Genomic DNA, 16,262 nt, shown 5'->3' on the forward strand with positions numbered 1-16,262 from the left:
TTGTTTGCTATTGAAGGTTATAAAGAGGCATCAGTATCATTTTCAGTCTGTTTCTCAGACAGTTCCAAACTCCTCACAGGGCCTTTAAATATTCTGATAAATCAAGGCTATAATTTATGCATATTTACATGGCTGATTTTACCTACAGGTGGGCGTGTTGTAGTTGTTTGCAAGGTGCTGAGGGAACAGCTTCAATAATTTAAACTATAGATATACACAGCAACAACATGGCTGCCAGCAGTAGTGAGGAGTTCGTTCAGTTCAGTTCAGTTCTTGTGGTATCAGACCTTGAACAAACTAAAGTCAGCCAAAATGTTTTTCGAAGGCTGTTGCAGCTAAAGGCAGCAGCACAACCAATTTATTTATCTTAAACAGAGGCATCCAGCAGAGTTAGAGAAATGTGTCTCACTATGCAATACACAAGGCCTCTACAGACCACAAACACTCACTAAAAAGCAGCCAACATTAGTGGAATCATTTGCCTATTGCTTTGTGCATAACAAGAAAGGGACACGCACTGACGCACTATCACTAAAGATGTGGTAACCAGTGGAGAAGCCCTGGGTTTATCCTTGTGCTTGAGACTTTTAACTTCAGCTATGTGCTACCAAGCCACAAGTATACTGAAGTTACCCAGCCTCATCTGTACGACTGGACACGTGCAACGATTGCTAGAGAACTGGAGGGGAAGTCATTTTATTCCACTTCAACACACATTTTGGTCGAGTGGAACCGTGAAGCCCTCCATGAGTTTGACAGTGTATTTTTATAAACCATGATTGGACTCTGCAAAGTGTCTCCAAAAAGCTTACTTTCTTGATGACTACAAAGGTGAGCTAATTGCCCAGGGGCTCAAAACTAGCTTTGAGTCATTTCTTTGTCAATTTAGATTTTCTCTTTTTTAAGGAAAAAAACATTTGATTCAAACTGTTTAATTGAGTTTGGTGTGTAAGAATTTGAGATTTCAATTCAAGGTGATATCACCCAGCACTAGGTAATGCCTCAAAACTACAATGCAATAGTTTAGAAGAAGATCATGGTTCAGGTTCCTGTGGGTTTTTTTAATCAAACAAATGCACCATGTGTCATCTCCATATGGACTTATGCACTCTCCATATTATGTCACTAGACTTTAACACCACATTGAAATAATAATCTGTGAACAGCATTGACATATCATCAAATAACGGTTTCTTCAGTGTCACATTCTAACAAGTGGGACTTCTGAACATGCTGCTGTTGCATGCTGTTCCTGATATACAAGTTCACCCAAAGACACTACATGGTTTTTTTTTTAGATACCACTTTATGCAATCTTATAGGGGGAGATTTAGGAATCTAGATTTGTGTAAGATAAGATATTGTGTGATTTAAACACGTCTGTGTTTTCATTTCTCTGTGGACAAATTTGCAGCATTTAAACACATTATGTCATCTTTCTAAGATACTTATATCCCTGCTTCATATACATCATGCACAGTGCACCCATTATGGTTAATATACATTATACACAGTCCACTTATTCAAGTTAATTTACTATTACATGCATAGTGCACCCACCCATCTTTAGACAAGACATGTTATTGCAGTAACAGCGTCACTGTGAGATGAGCTTGTTCTTATTCGCCTGTAGTACGTTATGTAATTCTTGTTTTGTTGTTTTGACTCTGCCATCTTAATATCTTACACAGAGCAGGGTAAGTTTAAATCCTCATTACTTCTGTTGTAGCCTCCTCTCTCTTCACTTCTGAGAGAGGCATTAGGGTTTCAAATGAGCGAAAAAAGGGGAAACCCTGCCATCGGTGCCAATGGTAATCATTTGGAAAGAATTGAAAAGAGGGGACCCAATTGAAAAAGTAAGGAGATCATTCTGGATTTTCCTGATCCTTACAAATCGCTCTGGATGTCCCCATTTCCAGGAATTGGAGAACATTTTAAGTCCCAAATTAGACAATCTTGGATTAAAGGAAAAATATGTAAATTATTGAGAAGGGTCCACCTTATGCTCTAAGCCTTGACCGGACACTCTATAGCAGAATTAGTGCTTTAAATAGCAGCTGACAGCACTTAGCGTTTGTTATTAACCTTTAAAACCTGCCAAGCTGCTGGGTATCAGTTCTGCATTCACATACAAAGAAAAATTAAGTCTTGATTTTTCTAAATTTGGCAACTCTGTGGGGAACTTGTAGACTGCATGGTATTGTTATGCCTCACTGATTATGTAAGTGTGTTTGCTGCCCTAGATCATGGTCTAACATGGAAGTTTAAAGGCGGCATCCATTACAGCTACATGAGGACACTTGGCATCCTCCCCAGAGGAGCTGCCAGTGAGAGCAGTTTCTGAAGCCCCTCGAGAGAAAAAATTGGATTTTGCCTCCACTTTACCACATAGGCAGTGTCTTTGAGTGACAGACTCATTTGCCAGGTTTTGTGGGTGGATGTTTATGCAAATGCCTCTCCTCTGTGGGCTGAAATAGCCATCCAGTGACAGGCCAAAACTAACTGGGTTGAAATGCAGGAACATACAAGCGAGAGGCTGAAAGCGGTGCATAATTTACATTAACATCTCTGGCACCCGGCAATAAGGGCCTGATAAAAATTTACCACGTTAAGCCGACCCACATGAAAGTTTTTTTTAGCCTTTTCTTTTTTTTTTAAATAAGACAAGAAAGGTAGCAGACATCTGACAGTGTTTATCCTCGGCTTCAAAGAGTCACCCTCACTTCAGAACTGTAGAGCAAAGCTGTTACAGACTCATGTGACTGTTGTTCGTGTTTTCTTAGAGGGATGAATAGAGGTTGTTGAGGCCCACTCTGAGGTGTGTTGCGCTCTAAATGAATTTGTCATATGAAAATCCCGATTGCAGTTGTCCAATTTTGTTTTCACAATGAGCTGAATTGCTCCTCTCTGCTGTGAGGCGAAGATACCGAACCTTTCACACACAGTGCTAGTTGGGTATAATGGAAACAAGTTCATGATGTTTCCTCTTTTCTACTGAATGTGACTGCAGGAAAATGTTCTCTTTTCATGGCAGGAAATCAGAGACGATGGGTAGTCTTGAATTATGCATTGCATGGTGATGAAAAAAGTCTAATTTGTATAATAAGAAGATGGGGCCGTCTTTTTCATCTTCAGACACTCATTACCTGTTGTGTTTGCATTCATATAGAAACCTTTTTGAAGTCAAAGAGAACAGGAGCACAACGGTGACTATCCCTTTGATTTGTAAGGTTCACTTATCTTTAACTCATAAATTGCAAAATAGAGGTCGGTCCTGTGATGTCTAAGCAAGACATGCAATTACAAATGGAAATGTTTCATGATAGATACGTGCTGCTGTTGTGTTAATAAAACACAAAAGAAGCAAACTGTATAGAGCCTTTTATAATAAACACCTTCAGCTGTGCACAATAGCAGAAGTGATGCAACTGCATGATGAGATGTAAAACAAGTTATTTGCAATAGAAAGACAAAAAAGTCTTTAACATGAGTGTTTGGATGCAAAACAGTCTTTGCTCAGACGTTATGACACAAATCAAAACTGTGTCATAACTGTTTCCTGGAGCACAGAAAGACCACTTGTTATGTGCAAATAATACATTAAATGATTACTTATTAGTGCTGCACAAGTAACCTCATTAGAATCACACTCCTGATGTGGGAATGTGCAATTATATAACTGCACAAAAGGCTGCGACTTGCAATTAATAAGTGCCTGTTTCTGGTTGTTTTGAGTCTGTTTGGTTACACTAATCAGCTGCTCTGATGGTGTGTGTAGTAGTGTACTGTACGCACAGCATGTCTGTATGATGACATGACATGACCAGAACACAGAATGACCAACATGGGTGCCAATAAGCAGGACCATATTGAGGGGGCCGAAGCTAAGTAGTGGCGAAAAAAAAACCTGACGTCATCTGTATGGGAATATTTTGGATTTGGGAACAGGAAAAAGTGCTGTGCAAAACTTGAAAAGCTAAAGTTTGTAAATCTTGTACAAACATTACTTATTTGCATCAGCACCTGAGAAGTGTCACTGCCTTTGCACTTCAGAATAATGTATTTTTTTAAGTTTACAGACTAACACTGTCCTCTGGTTGCACTTTGCAGAAATGACTTTTTATTTATTCATTTATTTATTTATTTTTGAAGTTAAATTTTTTTGCCTTTATTTTATAGGACAGCTGAAGAGACAGGAAATGTGGGGAGTAGAGAGCGGGGGAAGACATGCAGGAAATGGTCGACTGGCCGGGAATTGAACCGGCGACCCCTGCAATGAGGACTGTACCCTCTGTATGTGGGGCACCTAGACCGCTAGGCCACCAGTGCCCTGAAATGCCTGTATTTTTAACACTACTGGACAAACTTTTTTTTTACAGAAATGCCACTTCTTCAATTTCTAGTCTTTATTAATTGTCATGGGGGAAACAGTTTTACAAGCTTTTTGTATTTTCAAAATTTGAATTTAATGCACTTAATATTTGTATGTTTCAAACTGAGAAATAGATTTTTCAAAACCATCAGTAATCCCTGCATGTTCCTTTATAACCAAGCAGGTAGACTTAATATACCGTTCACTTTATTGGGAATGACAATTTTGTCCACTACAACCACAATTGCACAATTTCTCCAAGTCCTGCAGCACTAGTTATTATGCAAATGATTACAAGCCCTAAAGTTTGTTCAATAAGATCCTAACAGGTAAAAGAACCCTGCTTCCACTCACCTTTGTACGTGTTTCATTTTTAAATTAACATCTTCAGTGATTCGATCCTGCCCAAGTCACAACCTTTTACACCTTTTTTATTTAATAGGCAAAGCTCAAAGAGCTAAATAAGAGTCTGTGGCATTTCAAGAAGAATTTATGAGTAGTTGCGGGAGCTGCTGCTGCTGCTTGGATATACAGGCACACAAATCCACCACCTTTTCCTGTTCATAATAGCAAAGACGCATACAGGTGGGACACACGCTAATAAATCAGACATGCATGTTTCAGCGTTGTTTATGCATAATTCGTTTCTGGTGAAGACATCTAGAGCTCCAGAGGTGTGGCTGCCTCACATCACTGACTTAGAACTGGAGACTACATTTACGTAACCCATTACTCTGATTGCAGTTCTCCACTGTAATATGACATTATTATAGGCAGCAACTGTTACTCAAACATTTTACTGCGATTGTATTTATTGTTAGCAGTAAAGTATAAAGATGGACTTGTCACCTCACCTCCATGACACAGCAAAAGTGACGGAGAAGTGCCCTGCACAGCTGATTATCTGAGTTAAGAAATGGGGTTTTGAGCATTCCTTTGCAATTTATAGTCACTTTATCTGATATGTACACGGCAAAACTCAAATCTAAGCTAAAAGTGTCTCATTAAACTTAATTTAGGCAGCATTCACCTGACAGTCCAGATAAATGTCTTATTGCAAGACATTGCAAGCCAAAAATGAGAGCTGAATTGCTTGTAATGACTAAAACAAAATACCAATGGGGTAAGAAAAAATAACTTTAGTTTATTGAAATAAATATGATGTCTTAATTCCAGAAACCTAACACATAACTCAAGAAATGTAACTTTTTCCCCCCAACCCTTTGGCAGATTTCTTTTTTACTCATTACAGGCAATTCAGGTTTTACTCTCTGGTTTGTAACGTCTTGAAATAAAATGTTCATGTGGACTTGTCAGGTGAATGTGACTTAAATTAAGTCTGATACATTTTTTTTTCTTACTAGCCATATCACAAGACTACTTTCTTAGTTTTGAGGTTAAGCTGTGTGAATATCTGTTAAAATAATTATCAGTAGTAATATATGTAATAATCTTTATTTGAAGCACTAGCATTTTTTGCATGACACTTAATACAGAAATTCAGTTTAGAGAGCAATACTGTACTTTTCACTCCACTGCAGTAATTAGATAATAAATAACTAAATACTTACTGTTGTTATTGTTGCTCTTTGTTTGTTTAGAAGCTCTTCAAACATAGAATTAACTAACAGGGACGATGTCTCTTATTACTCAAAATTAGCTCCAGTAAAGCCAGATACAATACTGCATAATCCTGAATTTAAGTCATATAAGATATATGTATAACTGTTTAGTGTTTTTTGGGGCTCCCTGAAGAAAACATTTGAACAGTGCTCTTGCATGAAGACTTCTTAAGTGTTCAGCAATGTGTAGTTTGTATGCAGATGTGCAGCTCTTTCTAGTACTCTCAGATTTCACCAGCCAACAGCTACTCCTACAGCACATTGGCTCAGCTTACAGTAGCACTGATAGTCGAGACCCACTGCCCACAACCAATTTGCAGACTTACTTTAACCCCCTCCGCTCTTTTCAATCAAACCAGCCCTCTATAAGGTTTAACTTAATAGTATATAACAGTTTTCTTTATATGCATTGTTATGACCTAATGAGGGAGAAAAGCTGTTAAGAAGGGACACTGCTAGCCTGGTCCACCTCGCATGCTTTGACCAGCGAAACTGCTGCTCACTCCTTCCCCATTTAGCCAAAACTGTACCACAATAAAGGACCTCGCTGTGCATTTGATCGTGGAATATTGGTCACACAGGGGATTAGGACACAGCTCACTTTTCAGACGACTCAAAGGTGTTGAAAGTGTGTCTTATACACTGAATTTCACAGTAAGTGTTATTTATACATTAATGATTCATTATGGTGAATTTATAATACAGGTGTAGTTTATTTGTAACAGGGGCATTTTTTTGAAACTATGACTTTTCGATACTCTAATAAGAATGTTTAGCTTGTAATACATTTGTAATTATTTTATTTTCAGATCCAGATGACTCAGTCATTTTTCTTTAGATGTAGTTTCAGCTACATAACCCATTGTATAACTTAATTGCAGTTCTAGCTATAAATGCATTCATGCAGTCACTCTTTTGATGTGATTCTGACTGTAAATACTGGGGGAGAAGTTTGAAACCCATAAATCATATCCTCCACTTTTTAAATTGTATTTCAGTTTTTTTTCTTTCTTTCTTTCAGGCTTTCTGCATTTGATCGTGTCCCGTCTGCAGTTCAGCTGTGACAACACACGGCTTTAATTTACTCTGAGGCAGTTTGCAGTACACAGTCTGGGTGTAGTGGAGAGTTATCACTCTGACTTCCAATTGTCATGCTGCTGAAACAGAGCCTCAGGACTCAGATCCCAAATCTCTGTCAGATGAAGCACAGTCTCCACAGCTGATCTGCACCAAGCCCACTGCTAGCTTATCACTGTGAGCTGAGAGGCTAGTCCTATAGAGTGAAGGGTAATGTCTTTAGTTAGAGGTAATGAAAATATTCAAAAGTCAGGATTAGCAGAAATGAACAAATTCTAAAATTGGGATTCTGAAATCAGGCAGAATACCAGTTTTCAGATTTGTTTTCAATTTTATTAATTAAAACAAGAGTGAAAAAAATATGTTTTTGTTCTGAAATCTTTGTTTTTCATCCTCAGTTTTGCCCTAATCCTCTGTATCCCTTTACGTAAAATAAGGTGTGCATCATGTTGTTGACATTTCGCAGACACCACAATAGAATTTTTTCCATGCATGTTGAGGAAAATTTGCAGTGGTCTCTTTATTTGTATGTTCTTAAACCTAAATCACTAAATAACTAAGAGTAGACTAAAGAACTAGACGCTGTCTTTAGCTGTTTGCTAGCATGCCAAATCAATTATTGAATTCACAAATCTGAAATGAGATACCAATCTGATCCTGTAAACCTGAGTGATGCATGTTCAGTCTCCCTATAGATGTTATGTAAGCTGCTATTTAAAGCTCCATATGGATAGTTTAGCTTTTGATTGACAGCTGTCTGACAACATCCACAAACAGCCTTAGAGCTGTCATTAAACGTGACATTACATTTAATGACGCCTGGTGATAGAAATAAGCAAAGCTTAATGAACTTTGGCAGAGTGAATTGTTCATGCTGGACCCCAGCTCACTTTGAATGAATCTAATTGGGAACATAGGTTTACAGGCCCTCAAATAAAGCAATTATCAGAAAGTGCTTTTTGGTGTTTCACAAAACACTACAAGCACAAGTTCTATCTTTTTAATCCATTAACTAGCCGTGCAACATTAAAACCATACCATGCCTCATGTGGTGGACTCCATACTTTATGGTATCATAAATTTGTAATGGCTGAAAAACTGAGACTTTTGTGGTTCCAAAGAGCCCATTTGCATCCATGTGTGACAGAAGCAGAACTTTAAACATGGCAACAGTTTTTGTGGTTTCATATCACTCTGTAAAATGACTCAGGAGTCACCTCAGAGCCTCATGAATTTTTATACCCCGAAACAGCAACCAGGGCCGTTTGAAGAAGACACAGTTTATATTCTGTATGTATATTTTTGAGGCTCACACAGAAAAGAACTGCTCAGTCACTCACCCACAGACTCCATTATCTCTCCCTAAGAATTACAGTCCCTCCAAAAAGTCATTTTTGGTTAAAGGTTTGACCTCATTTGAGCTGTTTTCTGTACGTTTCTCAAAAGCGTTCAGTCTGCCTCAGACTCTGCAGCATCCTCTTTTTTTTTGACAAAGCAAAATTGGACAGAGACAGAGAAGATGGCTGTCACTTTCACACTGATGCGTGGTCCTGCAGTCTATCACACTGTCTGTGCAGCCTCTAGAGGTTAAATACAGAAGAATAAACAGAGAAGACACCAGGGAGAAAATATTGCATCTAAAAAGATCCAGGAGCCAAGGAAGAGAGGGATATCCAGCACAGGATTTAAGAGGGATAAGGACAGCGGGATATTCAGGATATTTACTATAGCTGAAGACAAATAATGCATGTCCAAGATAAAACAAACAGATTCTGTGCTGTTGAGCTTAGCTCCCTCCTTCACTGAATTGGAACTAAAATGGCCTCCAAGTGTACTGAACAATGGGGGTGAGCATAATGCAGTGTGACTACTGAGTGACTTGACTGAGATCCAAAGTGAATAAAAGGCCTCACTATGTGAGGCGGCGAGGCTGTGCTGCTGCAGTGCTCAGGACTTTGGCGGGTGACGGTGCATTAGAACGCTTCACACACATTTCATTTGCCAATAAAATCCTATTGCCATTTTCCACATGGCACACGGCCTGTGTCGTCAGAAGCTGTAATGATAAAATGAGCATCTGCAACTGCACAAATAAGCATCTGCAAGGAGTCTTAAAGTGGATATCACCTTCATATTAGAAGCAAAGAGATGTGAGGTTTATTTTCCTCTTAGTCATTTCAGCGCTCATTGAATTAAAGAACTCCTGTTGGAAAAACCGAAGCTATAAAATCCAAATAAACGATTGATTTATTTTATACATGCAGCACTGCATACACTGTCTCTCCAGAGGAAATCACAGGATCAGGACTCAAATGTGTGATGTCATTTCTAGCCTACTTCTTGTACTAACAATGAATTTAGAGGCCCACTCTGTGGACTCATCAAATATTTAATGGAATATTTTACATCAATATGAGCTTCAGCTCTGTGTATCGTTATCTGCTTTAAAACAAATGAATAAACCCTTATCTCCAGAAAACATCTGACTGTCACTGCCACGTTTGTCATCTTTTTTTTTCCACTTTTACCTACAAGTCAGCGACAACAGGAAATAGCAGGCGTGGGCAGAGAGGAGCGCGGTTATATGAGCTGAGATATCTGGCGGAATCAAAATAAGGTCTGAATGAGCCATTTCACATTTTCATTTTAAAAGTATCTCCTTGTGAAATTGTCTTTTATCTGACAATATTTCAGAAAGTAGAAAAGGCAGTTGCTGCAATTCTTTGAACCAGATACTTATAGAGCGGTGACATGCATGTTTCTGTTCGAGGCTTCATTATCAGGGGGAACCTTGGAGGACTTGCAACAAAGCTGTCAGACAATAAGACTCCTTGACCCTGATCCTTGAAAACTGGCAACAAAACGGGACAAAAAGCGACACACTTTTCCTAAGCCAAGGGCGGTCCAGTCGACTAAGCCACAGTACAAGACAATGCCTCATGTTGTCGCTTATTTCCTGGAGCCGGATGCAATTTGCAGATGATTTGAACGCTACATTGTGAATTTGAGGATTAAAGCTTGTATTCTTGTAAACACTGATATTGCACAGGATCTGGGTGAGAATATGCTCTAAAATGTCTGCTTGTAGTTCTTATCTGGCACCTGTACGCCTCCTTATGCAGGTTGTTTTAAAATAACTGCACCAGGAAGAGGGGAATTTGTGACCGCGTATCAGATCTGTGAAACATTCTCTACCCAGCATTTGCCTATTTTTAATTTGTCTTCCCTGAAATTCTGATTCACACAACCGAATCCGAACACTCATTGGATTGAAAGCCTGAAAACAGCCAGGACACGTCATCCAAGAGCAGACAGTCACTCATTCACCTATGGGCAGCTCAGAGTCATCAGCCTACTTGACTTGCATGTGTGGGATGTGGGAGGAAGCCCACACGAACGCAGAGCACAAAGAGGAAAGAAGAAACGATAGGGAATTAAATCTGTCTTGCTGTGAACGCCACTGCGCCGCTGTGCAGCCTCTTTTTACAACTTTTATTCATGAAATGGGAGAATATGTGATAAAAATAAAACTGCATAAATGACTCATCCGAGTAGTACATCTGTTTGGGATTTTATTGTGTCACCATGGGTTTCCAAATGGCACCAAATGAAGGAATGAGGTCTGTCCTTTGTCTGCATAATCACCTTAAATAGTTAAGAGCTTTAACCTTTAAAATGTTTGTCAGTCTCTGCATGTGTGAAAGGCTGGTGGGGCATTTCAGTGGCAGGGCTGGAGTACACAACCTCGAGCTTCTGCAGGTCTTTGATGTGCTCTGACGCCATCCTCTACCAGGAACTGAGAAGATCAAAGACAGGCGATTTTATCAAATGGAGCCCTTGTCGACTGTTTGTAATGCTTTATTCTTCATCAGGAACACCCACTCTGTCACCGCTATGCCACAGGAGACACAGTGCTCTTTTAAACCCAGTGGTGATCTCCCCCCGTTATCCAGATGAAAACGGATTTATTCAAACCTCCCATCAACTCGTCCTATAAATAGAAGCTTGTGGAAAATCTTCTGAGAGGGAAAAAAAATAGGCTTTGCTCTTAAGCTGTTATTAACATGCTGATAGAAAAATGTCAAATGTTATTTGGAAGGAGGGAGTTTTTTGTGAAAATAAGCACCATGCTTCCCAGTGCTATTTGCGATTCGAACAGCAGATCCATTAATTGATGGGATTATCGGACACATAAAAAAAGACAGCTGAGTCATCCTCTCTGCTGTTACTGCACATGCTACTTGACCGCATGGCGAGTTGTAATGGTAATTTGCATCAGTGACTGTATGCATTATTGCTTAAGGGCTCTACTGAAAGGGTAGGTGAACGATACTCCAAATGAGTTTATCATCCAACTTGATGGAGGCCAACCACTCAATAAATCATGTGGAAATTTAGAGCAAGAGTGACTCTGACAAAAGCACTAAAAATACTGAAGGCCTTGTGGCAGCTAGCTAGGATATTTCTGGATGAAATTTATGACAAAATCTGCCTTAAGAAAAAGCGATGTAGCAAACAACTGAGCCACAACAATCAATGCTCACCTGTTCTTCTTGATTAGAAATCTGCCACTCGTTCTCCAGGGTTCTACTATAACAAATGCTATTTTGGTAAGTACCACAGGGGAGAACGCTACACAACTACCTGCTATTTCCCCCCCTCCAAACAAAAAAACAATCTAAAGGTTGACTCATTATTTTCAGTTCAGCGTGCCGTGATGAATGCCCCTCCTTTGTGTCTCGTGGTAAACGCACCTCACCTCAGAAGTATACTGGGAAAATGCCTCTGGGGTTTATTCTCTGCTATCTGTTAAAATGCAAGCGGCTATGTGTCAGGCATGCAGGGCTCCCTTTGTGATTCGAAGTGTGCAAACTACAAAAAACTACCCCTGCTACCGTGTGGCACTAATGAACAGAATCATTACGGCCTTATCATAACCGTTTACCACTACATGCTCACTCAAGTGTCTGCAAGTGTGTGTGTGTGCATGTATAGGTGTGATGTATAAGCACGTATACACACATGTGGATTACAAGTGCAAACAGGTCTGCAGATTACACCATTTCCTTCTGTAAGAACTTTATGTGACCAATTGCTCAATTCCAACAAAACACGTTGCATTGCTCTATGGCAACACGGGACAAGTAGCCCATCTATGTAAAAGGACAATCTTTAAAAGTAGTCTTTTATTAATAAGGTTGAATTATTGGGTTTAATGTTAGTTGCATTGCATGAGCAATGTGATCCAATCAGACGCTGCTGCATCCACGATCCTATTCGTCCCACATGACAGAGATGCCATTAAAAGCCAAAGGAGTGTGCACATTGGCCACTGTTGTTGTTGTTTTTTTGTAGGATGACATAAATGTATATATAACACATAAAAATAATCTTTGGATTTGCAGCCATTTTAACTCTGTGCTGATGTGTAGAAAAACAGCCATTTTAAATTCACAGCAGTGATAGTGCATTTTGAATTCAGTCCAACCAAATAAAAGACCCCGTATTTTATGTGGATTCGGTTTGTGCTGCTGTGGTCTTTACTACACCCAACTCCTCTGGCAGCTTTGTTCTTGACTCATTTCTGAGCCATCTGCAGTCTATAGATCTATGTGTGCTCTTTGTTTCATGGGCCATCACACTTCAAACATGCAATAAGGGCAGAGAAGGGAGTGATTGACGTGCACATTTAACTGACATGATTACTTTCTTATCTATGCATACAGTAGTCCATTAATTCTACATCTATGTCAGCAAAAGAAGAGGAAGATGACAGGATACTCACCTTCTTTAGGAGGTCGTTTCACTTCTGCACTCAGATTGCAGACCTGCCCAGCTTGTAGTTGGGGCGACAAGCATCCCTCTGTTTGTGGATTCAAAGGTAAAACCACGTTGTTGAGCATGAGCATGCTCTCTGATTCTCCATCGCCTAAATGCTGAGGACATGTGCATTTTGAGTACACGATCCCACACGTCTCCACCGTCCCTTTCTCTAGTTTCAGGCAGTTTTCCAGCCACGTACAAAGCACTTGACACCCAAACTGGCTGGGGCTCGCCTTATTCAGCACCAAAAACTCCACAATGGATTTCTCCTCCTCATCCAGCTTCTGCGGCGTCAATCCGTTGTAGTCATATGGGAAAACTCTCCGAAGTTGAACAAAATTCTTGTCATACAGCAAAAATACATAAATATTCTTTGTATCGCACAGGTACACTATAGACTCGTTGACTTTCAGCAACTCGTTGATCTTTTCGTGTGAGTAATGATCAAACTGATAAGCAAGCAAAGAATATTCAGAGCAGCTCAAGTCTCGCTTGTATAGCTTCAGGTAGATGCTGTATTTGGTTGGGTCTGGGTTCTCCAGCGTCCATGTACAGTTTGTATAGTTCTTAGGAAACATTTCAGTCACCGAATATGATCCATAAATGACCCCCTTGACCAGAGTGGAACACCAATAATCTTGGGCACCAGTTAATCCAAACATAACCAGAAGATAGGTGGAAAATATATAAATCAACAGGTTTCGAACAGCCTTCATCCTATGTCATTTGGCCTGCAGGGAGAGATGGAGAGAGTCACACCAAGGGTTTTTAAATCATTGGGCACATGAGACATGATGGATCTGTATCGAGTGTGATTGATGTGCTTCACACATTTCTTATCACGCTGACCATGAAAATGGAAAAAAAAAAGACACATTAACCTCAGCAACATGTCTTTTACATCCCCAAGCTGCCTCCTTTATGACTTTACTTTGTGCAAACATTGCCACCTTGTGGTTGCTTCAGACAGTATTTATTTATTTATTTATTTTGGGGGGGAGGTGGGTGCAATAATGTGAGTCACTTAGACATTTATAATTGGGTCGTATTTAGTATGGCACGATCCCCTGAGATATATTCACATAAAGCTGTTTTTTAAAAGATGTGTCATTAGAGAGATAAACTGTGAGGTGTCAAAGTCAGTGCGGTGCTCACGATCTGTGGCACGCAACTGCTCATTTTTACGCAGTTACCAGGATCTCTCTCTCTTTTTTTTTTTTTTTTTTTTTTTTTTTTGGGTCCAAATCAAGCTGTTTTCTTCGTGATTTAGTCTGTTTCTCCCTCACACGACAGTTAGATAACACGAGGGAGACGAATCCACAGACTGAAAAATGTCTCTGCGTCCTGTCTGCATGGTCATGGCTTGTCTTCTTCCTGCGCGCTCGGTCCACTACGACCTGCATGTCTCCGAAAATTCAGAGCTTGACATATTTGACAATGCAATTTGATAAAGAGCCAGTGTGTGCTTCAGTGTGCGCATGTAGTGTGTTTGTGTATGTGTGTGTTTCAACTGGCATGCTTGCGTGCGCGCGCCTTAGTGTGTTTGTGTGCGAGATGGAGAGAGAGAGAGAGAGTGAAAAAGGAGAGAGAGAAAGAGAGAGAATGCAATGCGATGTCCTGATTGCTTTAATCCTACAGGCAATGCAGCTGTGAGCAGTGTCACACAGCAGCGCGTGCGTGCGTGCGTGTGTGTGTGTGTGTGCGTGCGTGTCCCAAACTGTGTGTGTATGTGCACGTGTGTAGGCGTTGAAGTAGGCTATAGATACCAGAGTCTGGAGAACAGATTATTTAGCACTTATGTCTCTAACTTCTTCTTCCCCCCCTTTTTGGAATGTGAAAAGCTGCCCGTCACAGCACATTAGGATAATAAATGTGTTACATAAAGATTTGTGGAAGCAGTGTTGAGTGAGATCAGCTTTTTAGTCGTGATAAATCCATACGATTCCACATCCCTTCCCCTTTGCAAGATTCACGGCCAAGGGCTGCACGGAAAAGGGGAAATCAGTATTCTGGAGACGAGAAAACGCTCGTCAAGAGACGCTGATTTTATTGCTGGGGCTTCTAAGAGCAATTTCGTCTCGAGAGGACATCTGAATATAGAGACACGGGCTCCATCTCATGCAGTGTCAGTTCGACGCTCGGCGCTTTAAAGTGATTTTTTTGCCTCTGAAGAGAGAGAGATCAGCTCTTTAAAATCATCTGTTAAGCACCCTGCACTAATACGAGGGGATGAAAGCTCCAAAGCCATCATGTTGAATAGACAGGACACATATTTAACAGGGGGAGGCTAAACTTTCACTGACGGATGACATATGAAAAAGAGCTTTTCAGGTGTAGCTTCATGCAATCAGAATAATAATGATGATGATAATAATAATACAAATAATAATAATCTTACCTTACACTGCGGAAGCTATGGCTATTTTCCCAACATACTTGACCACATCCTTTATAAATAAATTCTGCAGCCCTCCAGTGAATCAATACTCCCCATTCCCGACGATACAAGTCCGGCGCAACAAGATGCTTCAATGGATGAAAATAAAATGCGTTACACTCCGGTCTGCCCGCTCATATCCCCCCGTCTTCTTCTTCTTCTTCTGGGTTTTTCCCATCAAAACGGAGCGCAACAACACACGCCAGCCACCGAGAAAGAGGGGAGAGAGAAAGAGAGAGAGAGAGTGAGAAGGAAGGAAGGGGGAGAAAGACCAGAGAGAGACACCCAGACCAGAGAGAGGAAGAAATTCTTGGAGTGATGAAAAGAAGAGAGCAATTCTTACAGTATTACCATAAATTCATTCCTTCACGTTTCTATTTCTATTCCCACTGTTATGTTTTTTTTTCTCCTCCTCTCCTCTCCTGCAAGTCGCACAAAAAACCCCCCCTTTTGGAAAAATGGGGGAGGATTAAAAAAAAAAGAGAGATCCGTAGTGTGTGGATGTGAGATGTTGGGGGCTAGTGAGTTACAACAGAGAGAGAAATAGACGCGCTTTGCTCGCTGCTTGCAGAGCTCCAGGAGCAGGCTGCAATATCACGTCACACACTCTAAGATAAAGCACGTACGTACGCTTCTTACTGCCGCTGCGTCTGGCACCACCAATACTTTCTCCCCTGCCCTCCTCCTTCCTCCTTTTTTTTTGCCTTTATCCTCATGTATGCCTCCCCTTAATTCGAGTCAAAAGGGTTTCCCCCCCTGAACTGGACCCTCTCAGTTGCGCTCAGACAACGCTGCTGCAGCTTACTCCATCACAGGAATATACTTCATGGACTTTTATTTTGTAAATTTTTTTGTCTTAGAGGAGAATAATGATCATAAAAACAATCCACGCGCTCTAACAGTGGGACCTGAAAGCTCGCTGGTGTGTTCT

At 40.3% G+C, this 16,262-nt stretch overlaps 1 protein-coding gene and 1 long non-coding RNA gene across 6 annotated transcripts in view; one reads left to right on the forward strand and one right to left on the reverse strand.

The window, feature by feature from the left end:
• Positions 1–7,433, forward strand: part of LOC117811590 — a 53,422-nt gene extending 45,989 nt beyond the window's left edge. The window contains exon 4 of the long non-coding RNA XR_004631027.1: positions 7,016–7,433. This is a non-coding gene — a long non-coding RNA (uncharacterized LOC117811590). The remainder of the gene's footprint in view (positions 1–7,015) is intronic.
• Positions 1–15,924, reverse strand: part of adgrb3 (adhesion G protein-coupled receptor B3) — a 146,439-nt gene extending 130,515 nt beyond the window's left edge. For 3 of the 5 annotated variants that reach the window (XM_034681951.1, XM_034681952.1, XM_034681950.1), the window contains exons 1-2: positions 15,293–15,407; positions 12,857–13,625 (exon numbers count right to left, since the gene is read on the reverse strand). In XM_034681951.1, the coding sequence (XP_034537842.1) occupies positions 12,857–13,610 (754 nt within the window). In that variant the 5' untranslated portion in view covers positions 13,611–13,625; positions 15,293–15,407. Of the gene's footprint in view, positions 1–12,856; positions 13,626–15,292 lie in introns of all 5 variants that reach the window. The other 2 variants (XM_034681954.1, XM_034681953.1) reach the window with 2 other exon arrangements.
• Positions 15,925–16,262: the final 338 nt, after the last annotated feature.

This window comes from Notolabrus celidotus, chromosome 4, assembly GCF_009762535.1.
Source record: "Notolabrus celidotus isolate fNotCel1 chromosome 4, fNotCel1.pri, whole genome shotgun sequence".
NCBI lineage: Eukaryota > Metazoa > Chordata > Actinopteri > Labriformes > Labridae > Notolabrus > Notolabrus celidotus.